This window comes from Triturus cristatus, chromosome 3_2, assembly GCF_964204655.1.
Source record: "Triturus cristatus chromosome 3_2, aTriCri1.1, whole genome shotgun sequence".
NCBI lineage: Eukaryota > Metazoa > Chordata > Amphibia > Caudata > Salamandridae > Triturus > Triturus cristatus.
The window spans coordinates 1,157,394,587-1,157,415,578 of record NC_140584.1 but is presented as its reverse complement, the minus strand read 5'-3'; the positions used below and the strand labels follow the sequence as shown (position 1 = coordinate 1,157,415,578).

Here is a 20,992-nt window from a genome sequence, read left to right as displayed (position 1 = left end):
TAAGGAGTGGGCACTCCTAAAAAACATTTGGTTAACTTTAGATTTTTTTTAAACGCTTCCCATTTTCCTTTAAGTAAAACAAACCTCAGTAAAAAAAAAAGATTGCCTCATTTAAAAACAATCACAGACATGGTGGTCTTCTGACCCCAGCTGGCCACCATGCCTGTGATTTTGGGCATTCGTAGTGGGTCTCAATTTGTGATCTAACTCATGCATAGGAAGGAGGCAGGTCAAATTGCAACCGACTACGATTCATTTTATGAGAAGCGACCCCTTAGTACAAAGGTCAGCTTGCCAAATACCTATGAATTCGGTACAAGTTGTTGTGCATATTGCGACCACTTTCATCAAATCAATTATAAAACTTTCAAAATAAAACAGTGCAAATTGTGAATTATTATTAGTCACAATTTGTGAGCTCTTATTTTGAAAGTTTGTACAAGAGGCCCAATATGTAAAGATTATGCAGCCCAGAGGCATTACTTTAACCTAGCCTTTCACTGTTTGAGAAAGATAGTCTCCAACAGGTTATGTGTTAAAGTTGCATACTATCCAGTTTGGTCTGATCCAATTTGACAATGGTATTGTGTTTACTGTCTATGGCCCCTCTTTATGTTGCATTCTAACTTATGGTAAGTAAAAAAGTGATTATGTATCTAAGGGAGTAATCTTATTAATTATTTGTTTGTCAGAAAATGGATTCCTCAATGAGATATTTACATTTCATACATGGTATATAGAACTCAGTCCAATATGACAACAGGCACCACCCATGGTTATTCCAATTTCGAGATGGGCTATTGATCATGCAAAGTCATAAATGTCCATAACAATTTCAAATAAATAAAAATGTACCCATTGTGCTTGCCTGTGAAAAAAATGTTTTTTAAAGTTGTATTCATTTCAAATTAAGATGACACATATCATTACCTTGAAGTTTCATGAAATTGAGGGCATCATCCCTTAATAGAATATCATACATTTTGTGATGGTTTTCTTCCCATTATATGTTTCATTCTTTTTTCATGCAGTTATTTTATGAAAATTAAATATTTTATTTTGTGACTAAACAAGACCTTTTGATGAGTCTCTTTAAACCACCTTTAACATCTTTATTTCTTAGAGTGTAGATCAATGGATTCAGCATGGGGGTCACCACACTGTATAGAAGAGAGAGGATCTTATCCTGCTCCAGGTTTTCACTGGGCCTGATCCGGAGATACATGGTGATCGTGGAACCATAAAACAGAATAACAGAAAAGAGGTGAGAGCCACAGGTGGAGAAAAACCTAAGCCTCCCTGCTCTGCTGCTCATCCTGAGAATGGTAAAAAGAATGTTCACATAGGAGGAAACAATCAGTATAAATGGGCAGATGCCACACACCAAGGCAGCAACAAACACTGTTACCCCACTTATGAAGGTGTCCGCAGATGCGAGACTCAATACTGCTGGCATGTCACAGAAGAAGTGGTTGATCACATTAGACCCACAATATGGCAAACTGAAGATGAAACTGGTCAATCCAATAGATACAAGTGCACCCAAAAGCCAAGAAACGGTCATCAGAATAACACACACTCTTGAGCTAATTATAACACTGTATCGTAATGGGTTGCAAATGGCAACATGCCTGTCATATGCCATTATTAGAAGAAAAAGGCATTCTGTAGCTCCCATAGAAACAAACAGGAACATCTGCATCGCACAGGCGACAAACGAAATACTGGAGCTGCTTGGACAGAAGCCAATTAATGTTTTTGGAACTGTGGTGGATATAAAACAGGCTTCCAAAAAGGATAGATTTCTGAGAAAGGAGTACATTGGAGTCTTGAGAATGTTATCTACAGTTACAAGTAATATGATTGTCAGATTACCAGTCAAACTTGAAATATAGACTAAAATAAGGGATATAAATATTGAGTGCTGAAGATTAGTATTGAGGTCTGAAAAACCCAATAGGATGAAGTAATTGTGGGAAGATTGATTGACACAGTCCATTTTCATATCACCTTAATCTGAAAAACAATAAGCCAACAATGATATTAGGCAATGTTCTGCAATGGAACAATAGTTTCCTAACAGCTTCACTAAAGTGTCCCTGTGTATAAACATAAACTGCTATTGTGATAGACGCATTACATTGCATTCTTATTCACCTGTTGTAATGCCTATTGGCACTTGAGAGGAATAAAGCCATTCACAAGTAGCATTTAGGGGCTATCCTAATATAAATGGACAGTAGGAATAGTAGGAAATTGTAACATTTCTTTCATTCTAAAATGTAATATTGATCAGCTATTTGTGATCAATTGGATTGTCTTCACCTCAGTGGATATGATTCCTTCAGTCTCTGTGGTGATCAGCTTACTGTGTTGTTTAATACTTAGATCAATTTAACAGTAAATATGTTTCAGTGAATAATATGGAATGTACAACCCAAAGTCCTCTTATAGTACATTCCAGCGGTAACATTAACTCTTTAGATTTTTGGCATTTCCTACAGTAAGAAGAAAAAATCAGGCGTGTCCTGTCCCTAGAGGGGCAGTAACGCCTGAACTTCTAGGTCACCTTGCTTCTGTTCGAGAACACAGGCATTTCCAGACATGTTTAGTTCGTGTTGGACCTCATTGAATCCGCAACCCAGGGAGGCTAAAAATACATGACTTTTCAAATGGCATTACATACAACAGTCTTATTTGGAAGATGCAATTTTTATTTGGGAAAATGTAATTATGAAAGTCCACACAGTATTATAAGGAATTGGCTTTTATTATCTATTCTATTCTCCTAGATTTATAGAGTGCATGGCTACCCATATGGTTTTCTTAGCGCTAACATTACATGACAGTCGTCTATCACAGCTGTTCAACTGACTCCTATTTGCTCCTCACCAACATTCTAATCTAAGCTTCATGTGAACATTCTAATAAGGCGTGCAGAACATTACAATACACAATAGCAAGAGGAAGGGGGAATAGAAAGAGCCAGGAATGTACCATTTAAGATAAACTACAATACATCTCCTTTTATCCCAAATAAATGATAAATATATCACAAAAAGGTGGAACATTTTGGCTACAAACATACACAATAAGGTTTAATATGTGATACAGGTAATCCATTTTATAATCTGACTTCCAATGGTAATTGATTTCTGGTTCCGTTAGATCTTATAATTTCTGTGGGTCAATTCAATCTTCCATTAACTACTTTATTCCCTGGAATGAGAGCTACTGGACAATGATCTACTTTGTCCATACTCCAAGTACGCCCATTCTCAAGAACCACAGGATTCAGGTCAGCACATTTAATTTTCTCAGGTTTTGAGAATGATGTGAACATAGAGTGTGTAGTGTATAGTCTTTTTATTAAAACCCATTGTAGTTTACTTCATTCATATATCACCCCTCCCCATTTAATGATCTACATTGTCTTATATTTATTTTTATGATTTCCTGTTTTTGCTTCAACATATTCTTTATCTACCCAGACAGGGCTTCTACCATTTTGCCAATTAGGTATAGGTTGAGACACTGGATTCCTTCCTTTCAGAGAGACAAATGGGGATACTCCTGAAACTGCATTGGGAGTGGTATGGTAGGACCACAACATTTTTCTATAGATTTATCAACTTGTTCTCCTGTGGTATGGGTGGATTCTATGGTGTCTTTAACCATTCCACCAGTTTGTTGGCCTTTGGGAAATAGAAAGGTGTTTTTATGTGACTGATAGACAATTCCGTCCTTTCTCTAGAGGTGAACTGTACAACATCAGTAACAACAGAAATGGGAATGCCCCCCTAGAGAAAGTATCAGATACAAACTCTATTAATGTGGAGGTATTCATATTGTTCACACCTTTAGTTGTGACCCAGTGTGAAAGGTAATCTACCAATAAGAACATGTATTTGTTGTATTCATTGACCAAGCTTGTCCTATGGTTTAGTGGGTACATCTATAGGAAGAAGGGGAACTTTATGTGTGACCTTGGTCTTGTCACAGGAACAGCAGACTAGGCAATCCTTCACCCTTTCTTCTACCATAGAGTCCATGTCTGGAAACAAGTAGTAATTTCTGATCTTACTCTTGTCATACTCCTCTCTAAATGACCCTCATGGGCAATTTCAATGATGCGATCATGCATGTTGCTTGGGGGGTTCAATTTTGTAAGATCTTAAAACCATATTACCCATAATGGGAAACAACCTTTACAATGCAGTCGGATGTATGTCGTTGCAACGCACACTTTTACAACGCATGCACTTACAACGCATTTTTTACAACGCAACATCCACTACAACGCATTCCATTACATAGCATGACACTACAACGCATGTTTAAAAACTACCTTTACAACGCATTCCATTACATTGCATACTACCTTTACAACGCATACCATTACAACGCATAATATTAAATTGCATTTAAGGTAAGTATTGGATAGTATAGGGGTAAAAATTACTATTCTAACTCCAGGGGGTGCAACAGTAGGGTAAGTGTTGGATTGCGTTGTAATGGTATGCGTTGTAAAGGTAGTATGCGATGTAATGGAATGCGTTGTAAAGGTAGTTTTTAAACATGCGTTGTAGTGTCTTGCGATGTAATGGAATGCGTTGTAGTGGATGTTGCGTTGTAAAAATGTTGTTGTAAGTGTAGTGCGTTGTAATAGTTGCGTTGTAAAGGTTGTTCACCATGCAGTCATTACAATGCACTACCTTTACAACACAGCTGTAACAACGCAACTGCCTTTACATGGCATCCATTATAATGCATGCCATTACAACGCATGTCACTACAATGCATGCCATTGCAACATATACCAATGCAACGCATGCCATTACAATACATTATAAGGTAAGTAATGGTGAGTTTTTAGTTTTATGGTGGGTATGGGTTTTGGGGTACATGCATTTTTACCCCTCACTAAACAACACTTACACTACTGTTGCACTCACTGGAATGAAAATAGTAATTTTCACCCCTACACTATCCAACACTTACCCCACTGTTGCCCCAAAAGTATTATGCGTTGTAATGGTGTGCTTCGTAATGGTATGAGTTGTAAGGGTATGAGTTGTAATGATAGTTTCTAAAAATGCATTGGAATGGCATGCGTTGCAAAATCATGTGTTGTAATGGTAGTTGCGATGTAAAAACTGCGTTGTAAAGGCATGCGTTGTAACTGTTTGCGTTGTATCGTCATACATTTCCCACAATGGATAACTAATCTTTCACATTCCTATATGTTCAGAGGTTGTCTGGTAATTCATTACATTTATTGAGCCAATACTTGATTATTTTGTCTTTAACAGCAGCTAAGGTTTTGTTTTCCTTGTCACACTGTTCCCATTCTTCTTTGTGAATGGCTGGCACTTCTATGGACAAGATTGTTTCCTCTGGAGGTTTAACTTGTTGACTGTCACACGCTATAGGCAATCGGGGAACAGAGTCCGCTACTTGGTTTCTCTTTCCAGGGACATAAATAATGTTGAAGATGTATCCTTGTAATTCCAATACTCATTTAGATATGCAGGGAGTGGCTTTTTCAATGCATTTAGTGGAAAACCTGGGAATGAGGGGTTTATGATTTGTCCTCAAGATAAATGGTACCCCCACTAATAAAACCTAAAGTGGTTAATGGCCCGATAACAGGCCAATGCTTCTGTTCTGTTGTGGAGTAATTGAACTCTGCATCCCTAAGTGTTTTTAATGCAAAGGCTATGACTTTTTCCTTCTCATCAATTACTTTGGAAATGTAAGCACCCAGACCCTTCATACTGGCATCTGTTATATAGTTTTAGCTTTCACGTCAAAGATCCCTAATTGAGGTAATGGCTTCCTTCACTTGGCTGAAATCAGTCTGGCATTGAATACTCCATTCAAATGAGACTCCCTTAATCAGTAGGGGGCCGATTCACAGAACTAACTTAAGACAAAATCCTAAACGTACTACTTTTGGTATTCACAGAAGTTAGGATTTTGTCTTAAGACAAACTTAAGACAGACTTAAGACAAACTTAAGACAGACTTAAGACAGACATAAGACAAACTTAAGACAATCTTAAGACAGACTTAAGACAGACTTAAGACAAACTTAAGACAAAATCCTAACTTAAGTCTGTCTTAAGTCTGTCTTAAGTCTGCCTTAAGTCTGTCTTAAGTTTGTCTTAAGTTTGTCTTAAGTCTGTCTTAAGTCTGTCTTAAGTCTGTCTTAAGTCTGTCTTAAGTCTGTCTTAAGTTTGTCTTAAGACAAACTTAAGACAAAATCCTAACTTCTGTTAATACCAAAAGTAGTAAGTTTAGGATTTTGTCTTAAGTTAGTTCTGTGAATCGGGCCCATAGTCTCTCAGGGAGTGGACTTGTTCAGCGAAGTTATATGCTTGGCCATATCTCCGGCTTTTAATTCCATCTTCAGAGATAGTGTGTCTAAGGTACTTCACTAACCTGACACCGTTCTTATACTTTTCCATTTGTATGGTAAACCCCGCATCATTCAGTTTACATAAAACATCTTCAAGTACATTGGTATGTTCTTCTTTAGAATCACCATAATTCAGAGCATTGTCCTGAAAGCAAAGAACTTTACGGGTTCTCTGTAGTATTTGCTGCATTACTCATTGAAAGACTGGTGCACCTGGTGCTAGAGCGCATGGCATCCTGTACAATTGGTAAGCTCAGAAGGTAGTAATGAAAGATGTTAGGGCCTTAGAGTCTGGATGAAGAGATACTTGATGATAGGCAGACAAGAGATTTAGCACACTAAAGAAGTTCAACATTTTATTGATGTTTGGTTGTGGGGGTCTGTTTATCCATATGTTTGCATTGAGATCTCTAAGATCAACACATAGATAGATGTTCTTTTCACAACACTTTCCTCCTTCCTTAGAGGCAATAACAATGGGAACTAATCATGCTGCACATTCTGGCCCTTATTTATGAAGGGCTTGTGCCGCCGTTGCGTCCTTTTATTGGGATGCTGCGGCAGCATAAACAATTTGCCTCACTACCCCTTATTTACAAAGTGACACATCTAGGCAGAAGCAGCACTTTGTAAAGGCCTGCACTACATTATACCTGAGACCGGTATAATTGATGCAACATGGGTGTTCTCCCTTGAAAAAGCCTCATAGAAGTTGTGCAATGAAATTTATGAGATTTCACTGCACCACTTCTACTACTTCACTGTATCACAATCCTTACGCATGCTGCAAGCAGGCTTAAGGAGTAACGCAGGGCTTTTCTCATGGGACTCGCCCATGTGTAATGACACATTGCTGGAGTTGTGTCAGTTATCTGACATACTCCAGCATTGCGTCATTTTTGCACCCCAGATAAGATACGTCAGGATTTCCTGATGCATCTGTAAATCCTTGTGACATGGAGTGCCGTATTGCAAATATGCAGCAACCACTGTTTTGTAAGGATGGCGCTATAAAAAGTGACGTATCGCTATTTTTGCCCAGCGATGCTCCACTTTTCTTAAATGCGGCCCTCATGTTTTCAATCACCCCTGTGGACTCAAATTTGTCGAGTTATTTCTTGAGGGGCTCCCTCATAAGCAATTGTATAGGGCGTGATATGTGAATCATAGGCTTAGCAGTAGGTTTAAGTATAATTTTGTGGAGAAAAACCTTGAGTAATCCTAAATCATTTGTAAAAACATTAGGGAATGTTTCACTAATCTCCATACTTGTGGTGGACCTATCCGCTAAATAAATATGTTTGTCTGCATTAGGTTCCAGTTTGATGCTTCCAACCTAGAAGGTTGGAACCTTGCCTAGTCATGTACACCTTCCCCAATGTTGTCCTATACCTGAAAGTTATGTGCACAATCAACATCCCAGTTAAAGGAATAGGGTCCTTATTATATCCACCAGTGCTTTTGTGAGGAGGTAGCATGGAAAACTCTTTGTTTTGTAGGTTTTCCTTAAAGTTTGCCTAATTTATCAAAGTGCATATGGAGCAGGATTCTGTAAAACTTTGAAAGAGACTCCATCCAGACCTGCATCACTTGTAGGATATGTTGTCTCAGAATCTACCTTCATATTTTAAGATTGGACTACATTTTTTTTCTATTCTAAATCCTCATCACTAACCATATGAGTAACTTTATTTTCCAGATCTTTACAGACTTTAGCGAAGTCTCCTCTTTTGTAGCACTTCCTGCAGGTCACTTCTTTTGCTGGACCCTTTGATTTACTTGCTAATTGGTTGGAATTTCCACATCTATAACAGCTCAATTTCTTATTGTTGGATTTTTGTTTATGTACCTCAGTTGCACTCACCTTATATATGTCGACTTCCTCTGAAAGTTTGCTCACACTGCTATTATTTATTACATTAGAATCTAAAGATTCCATCAATTCTTTCATACAGAACACTGTGTGCGCTGTACATTTGGCTATGGCAATAGCTTGAGTTATGTCTGAAGTTTTTCCTGAACCATATTTTCATTTGTGCACATTACAAGCTGATCTGTTATGAGAGAGTCAGTTATTAATCCAAAATCACACATAGCAGACAATCTCCTCCAGGCAGCAATGTAACTAATCACTTTCTCATTCTTTCTTGGGATCTAGAAAGAAACTTCTGTTATTTAATACTACATTGATTTTCTCTCCAGACTGTTCTTCTAATTTCTTGAGAATATTATGGTGTGCGTCCAACTGTAAATAAATTTGTGTATCATCATTAACCCCTTCCTCCCAAGTATTTAAATTAGTTAAGTCATCAAAAAATGTACTTACATGGATCGCTAAATTATGTGCAGAGGTACTGTTTTGTTTATCTCCTCCAATAGCAATCATGTAAGATTCAAATAATTGTATCCACCTCTTCCAAGGAATCAATGGTGCTCCTAGATCATTTAAGAAGGGTGGTGGTGGGGGCGTGGCCTAACCAAGGACCAAAATGGCCGAGCAAGCCTGAAGCTTTGAAGCCTGCGTTGACACCGGATGGCTTCTCTCTAGTCTGCGGGACTCGCCGCCACTGCAACTTCATGAGAAGATGCGCTAGGTGCCCCCGGGATGCTGAACCCTAATTTGGAATCCGACCACCGGGTGGTGCAGAGAAACACGGCCTGGTGCTGCCCTCGGAGGCCCTGCGATGACGGGGGCTGCGGACGAGCCTGGGGGGAGGGGGGGCTGCATCCGCACCAGGTGGTCGTGCTTTACTCGAGGCCTAAACATCTTTAAATCTATGGCCCCCTGACCAGAGCATCTGTGAATGACGATGCTATTTGCCTCCCCAACCACTGCACGCAACTTCTGACTGCGCCAATAAGTCTAGTGGTGCTCCTGCCTGTGGCCGCGGGCCCGCCACACAGATGGTGCAGATTGAATATACCTCACTGCTTATGGGGGTAATTGTTACCATGCAGCACTGACTGACCAGAGGTCCTCTCAGGTCATGTCTTTGAAGAACGTTGTGCCTATTGGGGTTGAGAACTATTGTCCACACTGCAAAACAGCCCCCTCGTATGCTCTTAAAGACACTGGCTGTGCGGACTTAGGGTGAGGCCTGATCACGACTCTGGGAAGCCGCTCTGGCTGCTCACGTCCCGCATCTGGCTTCTCCTGTGCCATCCGAATCTCTGTGCCTCATCTGACTTCCTGCGTTAGCGAAGTGGTTATACTGCGGCTACTCCAACACCAAGATGCGTGTCAGATGGTCACACCCATAAAGAAATAATTGGCATGGTTGCTGATTGTCTCCTGGTCACAGGGGATCCGAAAGCGCATACTTACCTACTTTCCTGCAGGGCTTCCACTCCTCCCGCCTGAAACTGCCTCTGGGCCCTGTCGGTTCCCTCCACAATGGGACACACTGACCTCCATCAGTGCCCACTTTCATTCAATTACATATACAAAGAATTCCTTGAGGAATTATTAACATAAGTATTTCACACTTATATTGGTCAAATATGTGATCCAGACAGTTAAATAACTACAACTGTAATCAAGGATGTAATTTATTGAGCATTACATCCACATTTCATGACAGAATATATATACACATTGTGAGTAATATACACAAAGCCAATAACAACACTGTACCTACCAGAACAATCCCATATGATAGGGGATTGGCAGTAGTGTAGACACCTTTTCCCAACAGGTAATATGGTCAGTATGAATAACAGCCCATATCTTTCACAATTCTTCATATTCAAAACAACTTGAGATAAATTTAAATCAATAAATTCAAAGGCAAGAAAGGTGTATAGTCAACGTTTTGATCTTTAATTGCCACATGGGTCTGCAAGACCATCCTCAGGACTCAGCATTCCACATAGGGAAACTCCTGTGGATACTAACAAAAGAAAACAATCAATACACCCAATATCATATAGTATCGTCTGCTCACAAGAATTTAAACACCAGTGTCTGACCAACCAAACCATGCAAAGGTGTAATCAATTAAAAACACACCATGAGTGCCCATATGAAAACATACAAACCACCCTAGTGTAACCAAAGCAAACAAAATAAAATGTGAAATACCTTGCTGGTATCTCACTCACATAGATTGAGATTTCAAAAAGGATTCTACCAGACCATCACTAAGGACAACAACAAGAGAAAAAGTGTGATCATTTTTAGCCCACTTCACCAAAAACATGCCAAGAATAGTGCAAAGATTAAGATTTCATCTTACCAACTTGTTCAAGGAAGCATCTCATCTACAAATAAATAAATATGGCCACATCCATGATTAGTACACGAAACTAGTGCTCCAATTCCAACTCCTTCAAAGGGACTACAGCAAACATAGCCCCTCCAGCATACCTTACCAATAGCAGATAGTCACTTACTTTAAACTGAATAAATATTCAACAAAACAGCATCCGGCTACTCCATGAGGTCGGCGTACGCTATATCATCCTGCTCCTAACTTTAACCCCCTTGGCATCTACACGCATCTACACGCATACTCACGTGATGCGTAAGCATGTATTTGTCTGTCATATTGGAGTGTGTAGAATGATTCCGAAAAACGAGTCTCTTTCAAAAAACATTCAAAAACCTGAATAATTTGAATACCAAGCATCAAAGAAGGGGCATTGACTGTTTTCCCTGCCATGAGTACTCCCCTACCATCATGCACACCAGTATGGGCTATCTAAGAACAAGGACCACGTTGACGGCCATATTTGAATGGGGGCACTCGTAAGTAAAATATATATACAAAAAAGAGAGAAAAAAACAACACCAAGTCACAAGTCCGCAATAATGCACATAACCATCAACAAATCATTATTAAATAATCAGCATGTCAGCAATGAAATAGCCACATATGTCATGTCCTACTTTAAAGGACATAAAAGTCAAGAAACGGGGACAGAGAAGGAGGCCATTGTGAAAAAGAGGGAGTACTCACAAGTAACAATTATTTATAAAACACTTTCACAAGATATCAGGGCAACTGGAAACAATTATAGACCTGAGCATAACAAATGTCAACATAGAAAATAATCTACCCCAACAACCACAAGATGTTGCAGAAACTGGTGCACGATGATACGCACCAAGGTAAACAAGGGCTAAGTCAAAACTGTTGTATCATGACTACAGGGTAGCTAAGGTCTGCCATTCCATTAGTAAATTAAGTCCCTTTTCCACAGTCTTGGCTGACCAGATCCACCTGTTCCCCTTCATTGTGAGCAGGCGATCTACATTGCGTCTCCGTCTGGAGCATTTGACTACCTCTAGTACAAACCATTTCATGTCAGAAGGTGCATGGAATTGAAAAAGAGAGCGAAGGTGCACACCTAAAGTAATCAAAACTAAATGCAAATTATTAATATTCTAATCAACGGTGCTACGGTACTGCACCCGCTGTCAGACCGAGTGCCTATGAACTAAAGACATAGAACTAGCAAGGAAACTTGCTGGTACCGTGCACTATCACTGGGTCTCCATCTGGACCCTATTACATAGTTCAATTTAAACAATAATTAAACGTATTGACAAACAAAATTTATCTTGAAAAACAGATGAAGTGATCTTCTTTGTTTCATGTCACATCAAGATTGATTTGTATTATGTACAATTATGTGCAAAAGTTTAAACTGTATTTCTTGCAAACCATATGACTTTATTGTACATGAAATGTATAATTCATGAGCATATTGAATATAATGATTGTTGGATAAATTTCGTTTGTCAATACGTTTAATTATTGTTTAAATTGAACTATGTAATAGGGTCCAGACGAAGAAGGTGCATGGGACATATTCGAGTATTGTTCAACAAGGGGTGCAGAAGTTATTTTACCACGTATGTGAGATTGATGTTGTATTATACGTTTCTTTATGTCTTGTGTGGTTTTTCCTATACAATACAATGAGCAAGGACATTCAATACAATAGATCACGTTTCTTGAAAGACAACTCGAATTATGTTTTAAAACCCATTCTTTGCCATTGACAATGCAAGATTTTACAACTGATGTAGGCTGCCCTTCCGGAATTAGCGTGTCACCTTTCGGGGGGACCAGTGCTGATGATAGTTTTAGGACTTCAGGTTTTCCTTGCCCTGTCTCACCCTGCAGGTATTCCTTGATCAATGGGCGATCAGCTCCACTGTTCAAGGGGGGGGGGTAGGGGATACTTCCATTTGCCAGCTTCTCGTAGTAGTGCGGATTAGGTTCCTGACTCTGACCCTTCTCTGCTTTTTGCTTCACAGGGTTTGCTGAGGATGATTCGCGCGGCATGGCCTTACTGCGTGGCTCCCTTATCGCTAGTTCTCTCAGCGCAGAAGGTGGTGGGGTGAAGTACTTGCAGATTGCAGATGAGCCGGGCTTGAGTCTCCATAGCTGGCGCTCTCATGATGTTGGTTTTACAAGAGGATGTTTTAGTCCCTGGTATCCTCTTTGGCATTTTCCACCCCTGCAGCACGCTGGCTTTTGTATTTTTTGAAGAGGGTCCTGTGCCCCAACTTGAAAAGTCATTTATAAACCAGTTTCCAGTTGTGTGCAGGGCGTTTGCGTTCTTTGTCAGTGGTTACTCTTCTCCAAGTTAGTCCGTTACACAAATTTTCCTGCAGTGTATTTGATGGCATTTGACGTGGTTCAGCTGGGCTTTTTTCTGAGTCCAGCTAGTCCCTTAAATGTGGTTGCTTTTGGTGAACCGGCCTTAACAGTCATTCTTCACCCTTGTTTACATTCCAGCCGACTCCGAGTGTGGTGAGGACCCCTGGGTGGGCGGGGCATGCCCGAGCATCTGCTTGCGCCCTCCCCAGCTCCAGCCACACCCACCCTAGCACTCTCTTGGCGACTCGAGCGGGGGCATAATTTCCAGTCCCCTATGGCAGGATAGGGCCCCTTTGGTTGACCACTTGGCAGTGGCCAGGGGGCAGGCAGCGGTTAGAACAGGGGTGGCAGAAGAGGAGTGGGGATGGGGGTCGCAGGGTAGGAAGGCCGTGGGAGGGTGATGTTAGTGATGGCTGTGGTTGTAAAGGCCTCCCTTGTCTCCATTGCCAAAGAGGGAGTGGCCCCCCCTGTGTCTTTGACTCCCTGTGATCTCCCCTTGCCACAGATGGATAGGGCCGAAAGGCCCCTGTTATAAGAAGGTCACCAGGGCCCACAACTGCGATGTCTGACAGCAGGAGTACGGGGTCGGAACCTCCTCCGAGACAAGCCACACCGGCCTATTGTCGGCTGCTTCCACCTCGGTATGGGGCCTCAGCCTGCCTAGCCCAGCCCTGCTAGTTACTTGACTGCCTCCCCCTTGCTGCTACCTCCTTGCTTTGCCCCCCTTGTGCAGCACCGATGGTCAGGGGTCCTATGCAGCCTTCCTCCCACTCCCCGCTTCTCTACCACAACTGCAGTGGTTCCAGAGGTGCCGCAGGTGTAGGTGCCACAGGAGCAGGTGCGGGTGCAGCGCGGGTGCGGGTGCAGCGCAGCTCAGGCTCTGCCGCTCTCTGACTCCGGCTCAGGCTCGAGCAATCCCTCTCTGAGAAATCAAACCCACTGCTTGAACCACAATTCACTGAGCTGTCCATAGGAACTCAGCACTCATACATGAGTGGATGCATTGAGGCTGTTTCTCCATGCCTTTGCACCATACATTCTTCTCTGCCGTCCCTTGATTGGATACTCCAGCTCTTGAGGGCACAGCAGCCATATTAGCTGAATTGAGAGCAGGGTTCAAGCCAGTTGATACCCACCTCGACACACTCGTGGCCCGGCTTGAGAGCATGTGTGAGCGGCTCTATCAGCATGAAACATGCATTTCCACCACTGAAAACTGCATTTTGGACAGTGAAGATGTTGGCCCTTCTACTACCAAACGTATTGATAAGCTCAAGAAACTCCTCAAACAAACTGCTGCGAAAGCGGAGGATTTGGAAGCGAGATCACGCAGAAATAATATACGCATAGCTGGAACTGCAGAATCCACCAACACTGGTCGCATGAGTTCTTACGTGGAACACCTACTCCTGGATCTCTTCGGTAGGGAAGCTTTTTCAGCATGTTTGCAAACGAAACAGTCCACAAACCCCCAGCCCAAAACCAGTGCCGGGCGCATCCTCCGGGCTAATTATAGACAAGCCTATTAACTATCAGGACCGGGACACTATTCTGTGCCTCGCCTGTGAAAAGTGCAAAAAGAACAGAATGCAGAACAATGTCATACATTCACCACAGTACAGAGATCTGGGCCGAAAACCATCGTTTTTTTGCTCACCGTGCCATTCCAGTTTGGACCCAGCCATATGCAAATCAGTTTTGACCCTGCGCCCAATGGGAACAGTCCAGCCCGAACTGCCAGGCCAGGTCCTCCATGAACTGGAAACAAGCATACTAGGACTGGTTTCAGGCTTTCAGCTCTCATCAGCCAGGATAGCTTGACTCCAGAGGCATGGAGAGCACGGGACCCACGTCTTAGCATACCCATCCCACTCGGGGTGACAAATACAAAAAGAACAATTGATAGACAGAATGCAGAACAAAGTCATACATTCACCCCAGTACAGAGATCTGGGCCTAAATCCATTGTTTTTTTGCTCACCATGCCATTCCAGTTTGGACCCGGGCCATATGCAAATCATTCTTGACCCTGCACCCAATGGCTGGGTCTAAACTGGGTTGGCATGGTGAGCAAAAGAACAATGGATTTAACCCAGATCTCTTGACTGGGGTGAATGTAGGATTTATTCAGCATTCCGTCAATCATTTGTTTGCATAGCGCTTTTCACCCTAAGTGGGATGGGTATGCCCAGACGTGGGTCCCTTGCTCACTGTGCCACTGGATTCAAGCTAGCCTGGCTGATGAAGGGTAATACCCAGAAACCGGTCCCAGGATGCTTGTTTCTGGACCAGGGAGGACCTGGCTTTGCATTTCGGTCTGGACTGTTCCCATGAGGCACAGGGTCAAGGCTGATTTGCATATGGCTGGGTCTAAACTGAGGTGGCATTATGAGCAAAAGAACAGTGGATTTAACCCAGATCTCTTGACTGGGGGTGAATGTATGATTTATTCAGCATTCCGTCCATCATTTGTTTGCGTAGCACTTTTCACCCTAAGTGGGATGGGTATGCCCAGACGTGGGTCCCTTGCTCACTGTGCCACTGGATTCAAGCTAGCCTGGCTGATGAAGGGTAATACCCAGAAACCGGTCCCAGGATGCTTGTTTCTGGACCAGGGAGGACCTGGCTTTGCATTTCGGTCTGGACTGTTCCCATGAGGCACAGGGTCAAGGCTGATTTGCATATGGCTGGGTCTAAACTGAGGTGGCATTATGAGCAAAAGAACAGTGGATTTAACCCAGATCTCTTGACTGGGGGTGAATGTATGATTTATTCAGCATTCCGTCCATCATTTGTTTGCGTAGCACTTTTCACTTTAAGTGGGATGGGTATGCCCAGACGTGGGTCCCTTGCTCACTGTGCCACTGGATTCAAGCTAGCCTGGCTGATGACGGCTGAAATGCCAGAAACCGGTCCCAGGATCCTTGTTTCCGGTCCAGGGAGGACCTGGCTTTGCAGTTCGGTCTGGACTGTTCCCATGAGGCACAGGGTCAAGACTGATTTGCATATGGCTGGGTCTAAACTGGGGTGGCATGGTGAGCAAAAGAACGATGGATTTAAAACAGATCTCTTGACTGGGGGTGAATATATGATTTTTTTCAGCATTCCGTCCATCTTTGGTTTGCGTGGCACTCGCCTGTGAAAAGGGCACACTACAATACCAAGGTATCAAACGTTGCTTCTTTCCTGATTTCTCTCCGATTGTACAGGAGGCACGCCGCAAATTTAATGACGCTAAGCAAATTCTGCTGAAGGCTAATGTAAAATATTCCATCATAAACCTAGCAAGACTGTGAATACAACTTAACGGCAAGATCCCTATCTTTGATTCTCCTGCTGAGGCCATTCAGTTCTGCAAGCAGAGCCGCGTTGAGATCAACCCACCAGACGGGGTAGGGGGGTAATCAACTCCTCTCCTACCCATTTTCATCAGCTTAGTGGCATTCTGTTTCTCTTGCATGGTGCTGCATTTAGGATCTGAGGCCATGGCTGCCTGCATTTGTGATGTGTGGACTTTCGCTGGATCTGGCTATGTGTCTCAGGCCGCTGTTGTACTTGTAGCGACTCAATAGATTCTACTTAAATTTTCATTAAGGCTATCTCCCACACTAGCATGAATATGGATGAAGAGGATGACTCCTCCAGTTTGCCTTTACCCTTTGTTGGGTGAAATGCTGATGGGATTCACCGGTAGTGGGTTACTACCTATCAGATGTGGGTGGGGGGGCTCTGGGTGTTACTATGTTAAATTGCTTTACTTTTACCTTTCATTTCATGCAAGGGAATAATCACATAATGGACATTGCATTACCTGGTACTCATGCGCTAATAATTCAATTTTTTCTTCCATCACTTTGAATGTCTGCGCCAACCGTTGAGGAAGAGAGAATGGCATTTGAATGGTTAATTTGTAATGTACGGGGACTATCCAACGCATGGAAGGGACGCCAAGTACTGTCTTATTTAACAAGGCATGGTGTGCAGATAGCCCTTTTACAAGAAACTCGCTGCGCTCCTGGTTCCCTTTCCCAATACAACTGGGGGGCAAACTGATTTTTTGCTAATTACAGCACTTAATCTAGAGTTTTTTTTAAAAAACAAATGGAGGTGCACTCAACATAGAATAGAGAGTCCAAAATATTTCTCTTTTTCTTTTTTGACTTGTATTTATCATCCATGAAATAAAAGTCAAAAAAAAGAAAAAGAGAAATATTTTGGACTCTCTATTCTATGTTTAGTGCACCTCCATTTGTTTAAAAAAAATTATTCAAAATGCGCTGCGCAGCTTGGCCCAAGCTTCCAAACAGTAAGGCGAATTTATGAGCAGGGGCAGTTTTTGAATAACCTGAACCAGTCTGACCACAACATGGCAGGTTCACCAAGTTTACCCAAAAATGTAGGAGGTTTTGTGATTTTTTGAGGGGTTGCCAATATTCCTGCCCACGATAAGAAACAACTTACAGTCAAGATTTTTTTTGTAATTCCATTTTTTTTTTTTAAACCCCACTAGCCCTTCAAGCCCTCAAAATGCTTTCATTTACAATCTTTCAAACCTGACTCATATGCCTGCTCACCAGAACTTAAAATGGCTCTCAGGATGCTCCAGAAAAGACAATACGGAGACAGCTTTTCCCTCAAACAATGGCTGATGATCCACAACAGGACAAGCTGAGCATTGTTCGGTCACAGGAGCACGTGCAGATGCTCAAGAGGCTGTCTGAGCGAGCCAAGCATCTGCGCACAAAGCTACGCACTGTTCCGTCACAGGAGCACACGCGCAGACACTTGAGGGGCTGGGGCTGAGAGATCCAAGCATCTGCGCACGCTCAGAATATTCAAGTTGTTCCCCAAACGTGCCTGCGCACGAGAGACACCAACCTAACCTTCTCGTGCGTCTCCAGTAGGTGCCTCCAACAGTTACGAATGCGTGCGGTGAGCGCGAAAACTGCCACTTGCCAGCAGAAACAAGAAGTTTCCTACCGGCAACCTTGATCTGTGATGACTGGGGTAGACAGCATCAACCTTAATCCACGATGCTTTCTGTGGCGGCACCTGACCTCCAGTGCACGTCCGCCTTCAAGAAAGCCCCAACCCCTTCGGCTGAACCACAAACCGTGGACTGCAGAGACGCACCTGCCTTCTTTCGCTTGAAACCCCTGTGATCACTGACATGGCAGCACTTGCCCTCTTGTGCCAGGCCACTAGCTTTGAGTTGAAGCGGTGGCACTTGTCCTCGTGTGCCCGCAACAGCAGTGACGAGTTGACCCCACTGCGTGAATTTCGTCAGTGGGTGAAGTAAATCCCAAATTGTCGCCAAATGTGGTAGGTGCTGAAGTACCACACTGGAGTCGTTCTTCAGAGAAGAAGTGAATTTATTAAGTTGAGACTTCACCCACAGCATGGAGCGTGTCTCTGGCATGAAGATCGATTGAGACTTCACCCACAGCATGGAGCGTGTCTCTGGCATGAAGATCGATCCGCAATTGTCATTGCACATCGAACCTACTCCCAGCACACACTCCATGCATGGGCCACCGTTGTTAAACAATAACATTCTGAAGAACTATTTGACATTCTAATACAAACCCACTACACCTTGAAAAGTAGTTTAAAAGGAGACTGGAAGGCAGCAAATCTTCTAAGAGGTGAGAGACATCACCTAACCAAGTTCTGCAGCTACTTGCTGGAGAAGGAGACATTTTGGGTCTGCCTTGTAAAAGTGTCTGCCTGGTGTAATGAGAGACGGTGAGCAGGGCATTTCTACAGGAGGGTGTCTATTCAAGCGCTATTGATATATTAATGTACTTCTTTTCATAAATAAATGCTCTGGGCTCAACCTCTATTATCACTTGTGTTGAATGCTGCATCCTGAGTTTTTAACCGCACATCACCTGTCTGACTAAGCCTTGAACTCCGCCTTTTTCAACTCTCAGAGTTCAAACATAGAGGGGCAGATCAACAAGGGCTTTACCTCTGCTTTTTTGGCTTTAAAAGCCAAAAAAGGAGAGATACAACTAGTGCCCTATCAACAACAGGGTGCTAACATGCAAATTTGCATGTTAGCACCCTTTTACTCTACGCTTCCCCTTGCATCTCTAATGAGATGCAAAGGGGGCGTTCCAGAGTAAAATAATAGGAGAAATGTCGCTAAGCGACATCTCTCCTATTATGAAGAATGTCGTTAACCCTGTTAAAGACAAAAAAAGCAGCGCTAACCGCGGTTAACGCTGCTTTTTTACGTCTGGTATTTTTCAGACTTAGCCATGATATCCTATGGAAGGAGGATATCATGGCTAAGTTTGCCTGTCCCTATCAACAAGGTAAAGTGAGATTATCGCTGGGTTTCCAGCGATAATCTCACGTTAGCCTGTTAACGTGAGGATTTTTATCGCTATTGAGATAAGCATTGCTAATAGCACGCTATCTCAGCGATAAAAATTCACGCTAGCCGGCGATAATTATCCTAGCGCTAAGTGCGCTTAGAGATAATTATCGCCGGTTGTTGTTGATATGCCCCTAAATAGGTGTACTTTCTGCTCTCTAATCAGTAGTCACAGTAGCGCAGACCTTGGACATCAGTGGGGAAAGGACTCAGCCCCCACAGTTAAGGTTCAGCAACCCCTCTCTACCACGAAAATATGAACAGGATCTGACTACTACAAAACCAACATATTTCTAACAACCAACAGGAAACGGCTAACATAGTAATTGAAATGTTCAGTCTTTAGAATACTGCAATCACATAGACATCCAATATAAACAAGTAACTACTTTCCCCTCATCTGACTCAGCACCTTGACATTCAGAAGTTCCACTGCCTACAAGTAAACAAAATCCTTTATTTTGCCTAAAATCATTGTCATGCTTTATTTGTAAAAGAAAGAATGCCACAAAGATGAATTTACTGGGAGAAATTCTGTGGTCCTAATTCATGGAATCAGAAACAGTGACACGCCATTTAGCCGATGGGATTTTGGAACACGGGCAGTCCATAAGTACAATGGATTACCCACAGTCAAAAGTGTTGAGGCAGGAAAGCTGACATTCCAGGGGTGCTGGGAAATGTACAAGTTGCAGTCTGCTGGTATTAAAAATAGTGTGAAGGTTATTTCCTATGATACACTAAGTCCTCCTGAAACGGATATAACTTCCTTTGCAGAGTGTGTATAGAGTGATTTTAATACTATGCTTCACGGGTGTATATGTTTGTTTATGTGTTTATGTATGGGATTTGTAGAGCGCATAGCTGCCCGAAGGCTTCCCAGCGCTGGAGAGGTTCTGCTGAATGTACTGTCCCATGGCTACCTGGAGGGCGCAGGTTTTAGCACAATAGGGCGCATTTTCCCTGTTTGCGCCTGGAGCATCTTACTAAAAGGTGCGCTATGGTGCGAACAGTTAATGTTCACCCTATCCATAGTACGGCCAACGGTGTCCTTATTCTATAGTAGTCTGCACTCCTGTTTCAAAGCATAATTTTCCCCATAAACATTAATAAAACTAATTTAAAACATTTGAATAAAAAAGGTATTAAACACTTACAACTAGGTATTCATCAAACTAGCTGTAGCATACTTCCCAAAAAAGAGCAGATCCGGGACATGTCTGGTAAAGGTGAGGAATACAAATCAACAATACAGATTTTTCTGTCCCTTTTATACTGTAGGGAACAAATTGAGTCCCTGAAGCGTGATTGATTCATTAGCGATTAGAGGTTAATCAGCGATGTAGATGAACTCCGCAGCTGGGACTCGGCCCACGAGGATCTCTGTCAATAACATTCTACAGTGCGTAAAAATCTGAATTTCGAAAGAGAACATGACTATAATAAAGTAGACAAGCATGAACGCACACGCATATTTTGATATGTATATGTGAATAAATATTAGTTTTTGCTAAAAAATGATGGTTAAAGTGCAGTTATGCTTAGCTTTGCTGTTCACACAATAACATATATTTAATA

At 42.3% G+C, this 20,992-nt stretch overlaps 1 protein-coding gene across 1 annotated transcript; it reads right to left on the bottom strand.

Moving 5' to 3' along the window:
• Positions 1-1,054: 1,054 nt before the first annotated feature.
• LOC146859319 (olfactory receptor 2D3-like) lies at positions 1,055-1,999 on the bottom strand. The gene has a single exon (XM_085647158.1). The coding sequence runs from the start codon at positions 1,997-1,999 to the stop codon at positions 1,055-1,057; it is 945 nt and encodes a 314-aa protein (XP_085503284.1).
• Between the last annotated feature and the right edge of the window lie 18,993 nt (positions 2,000-20,992).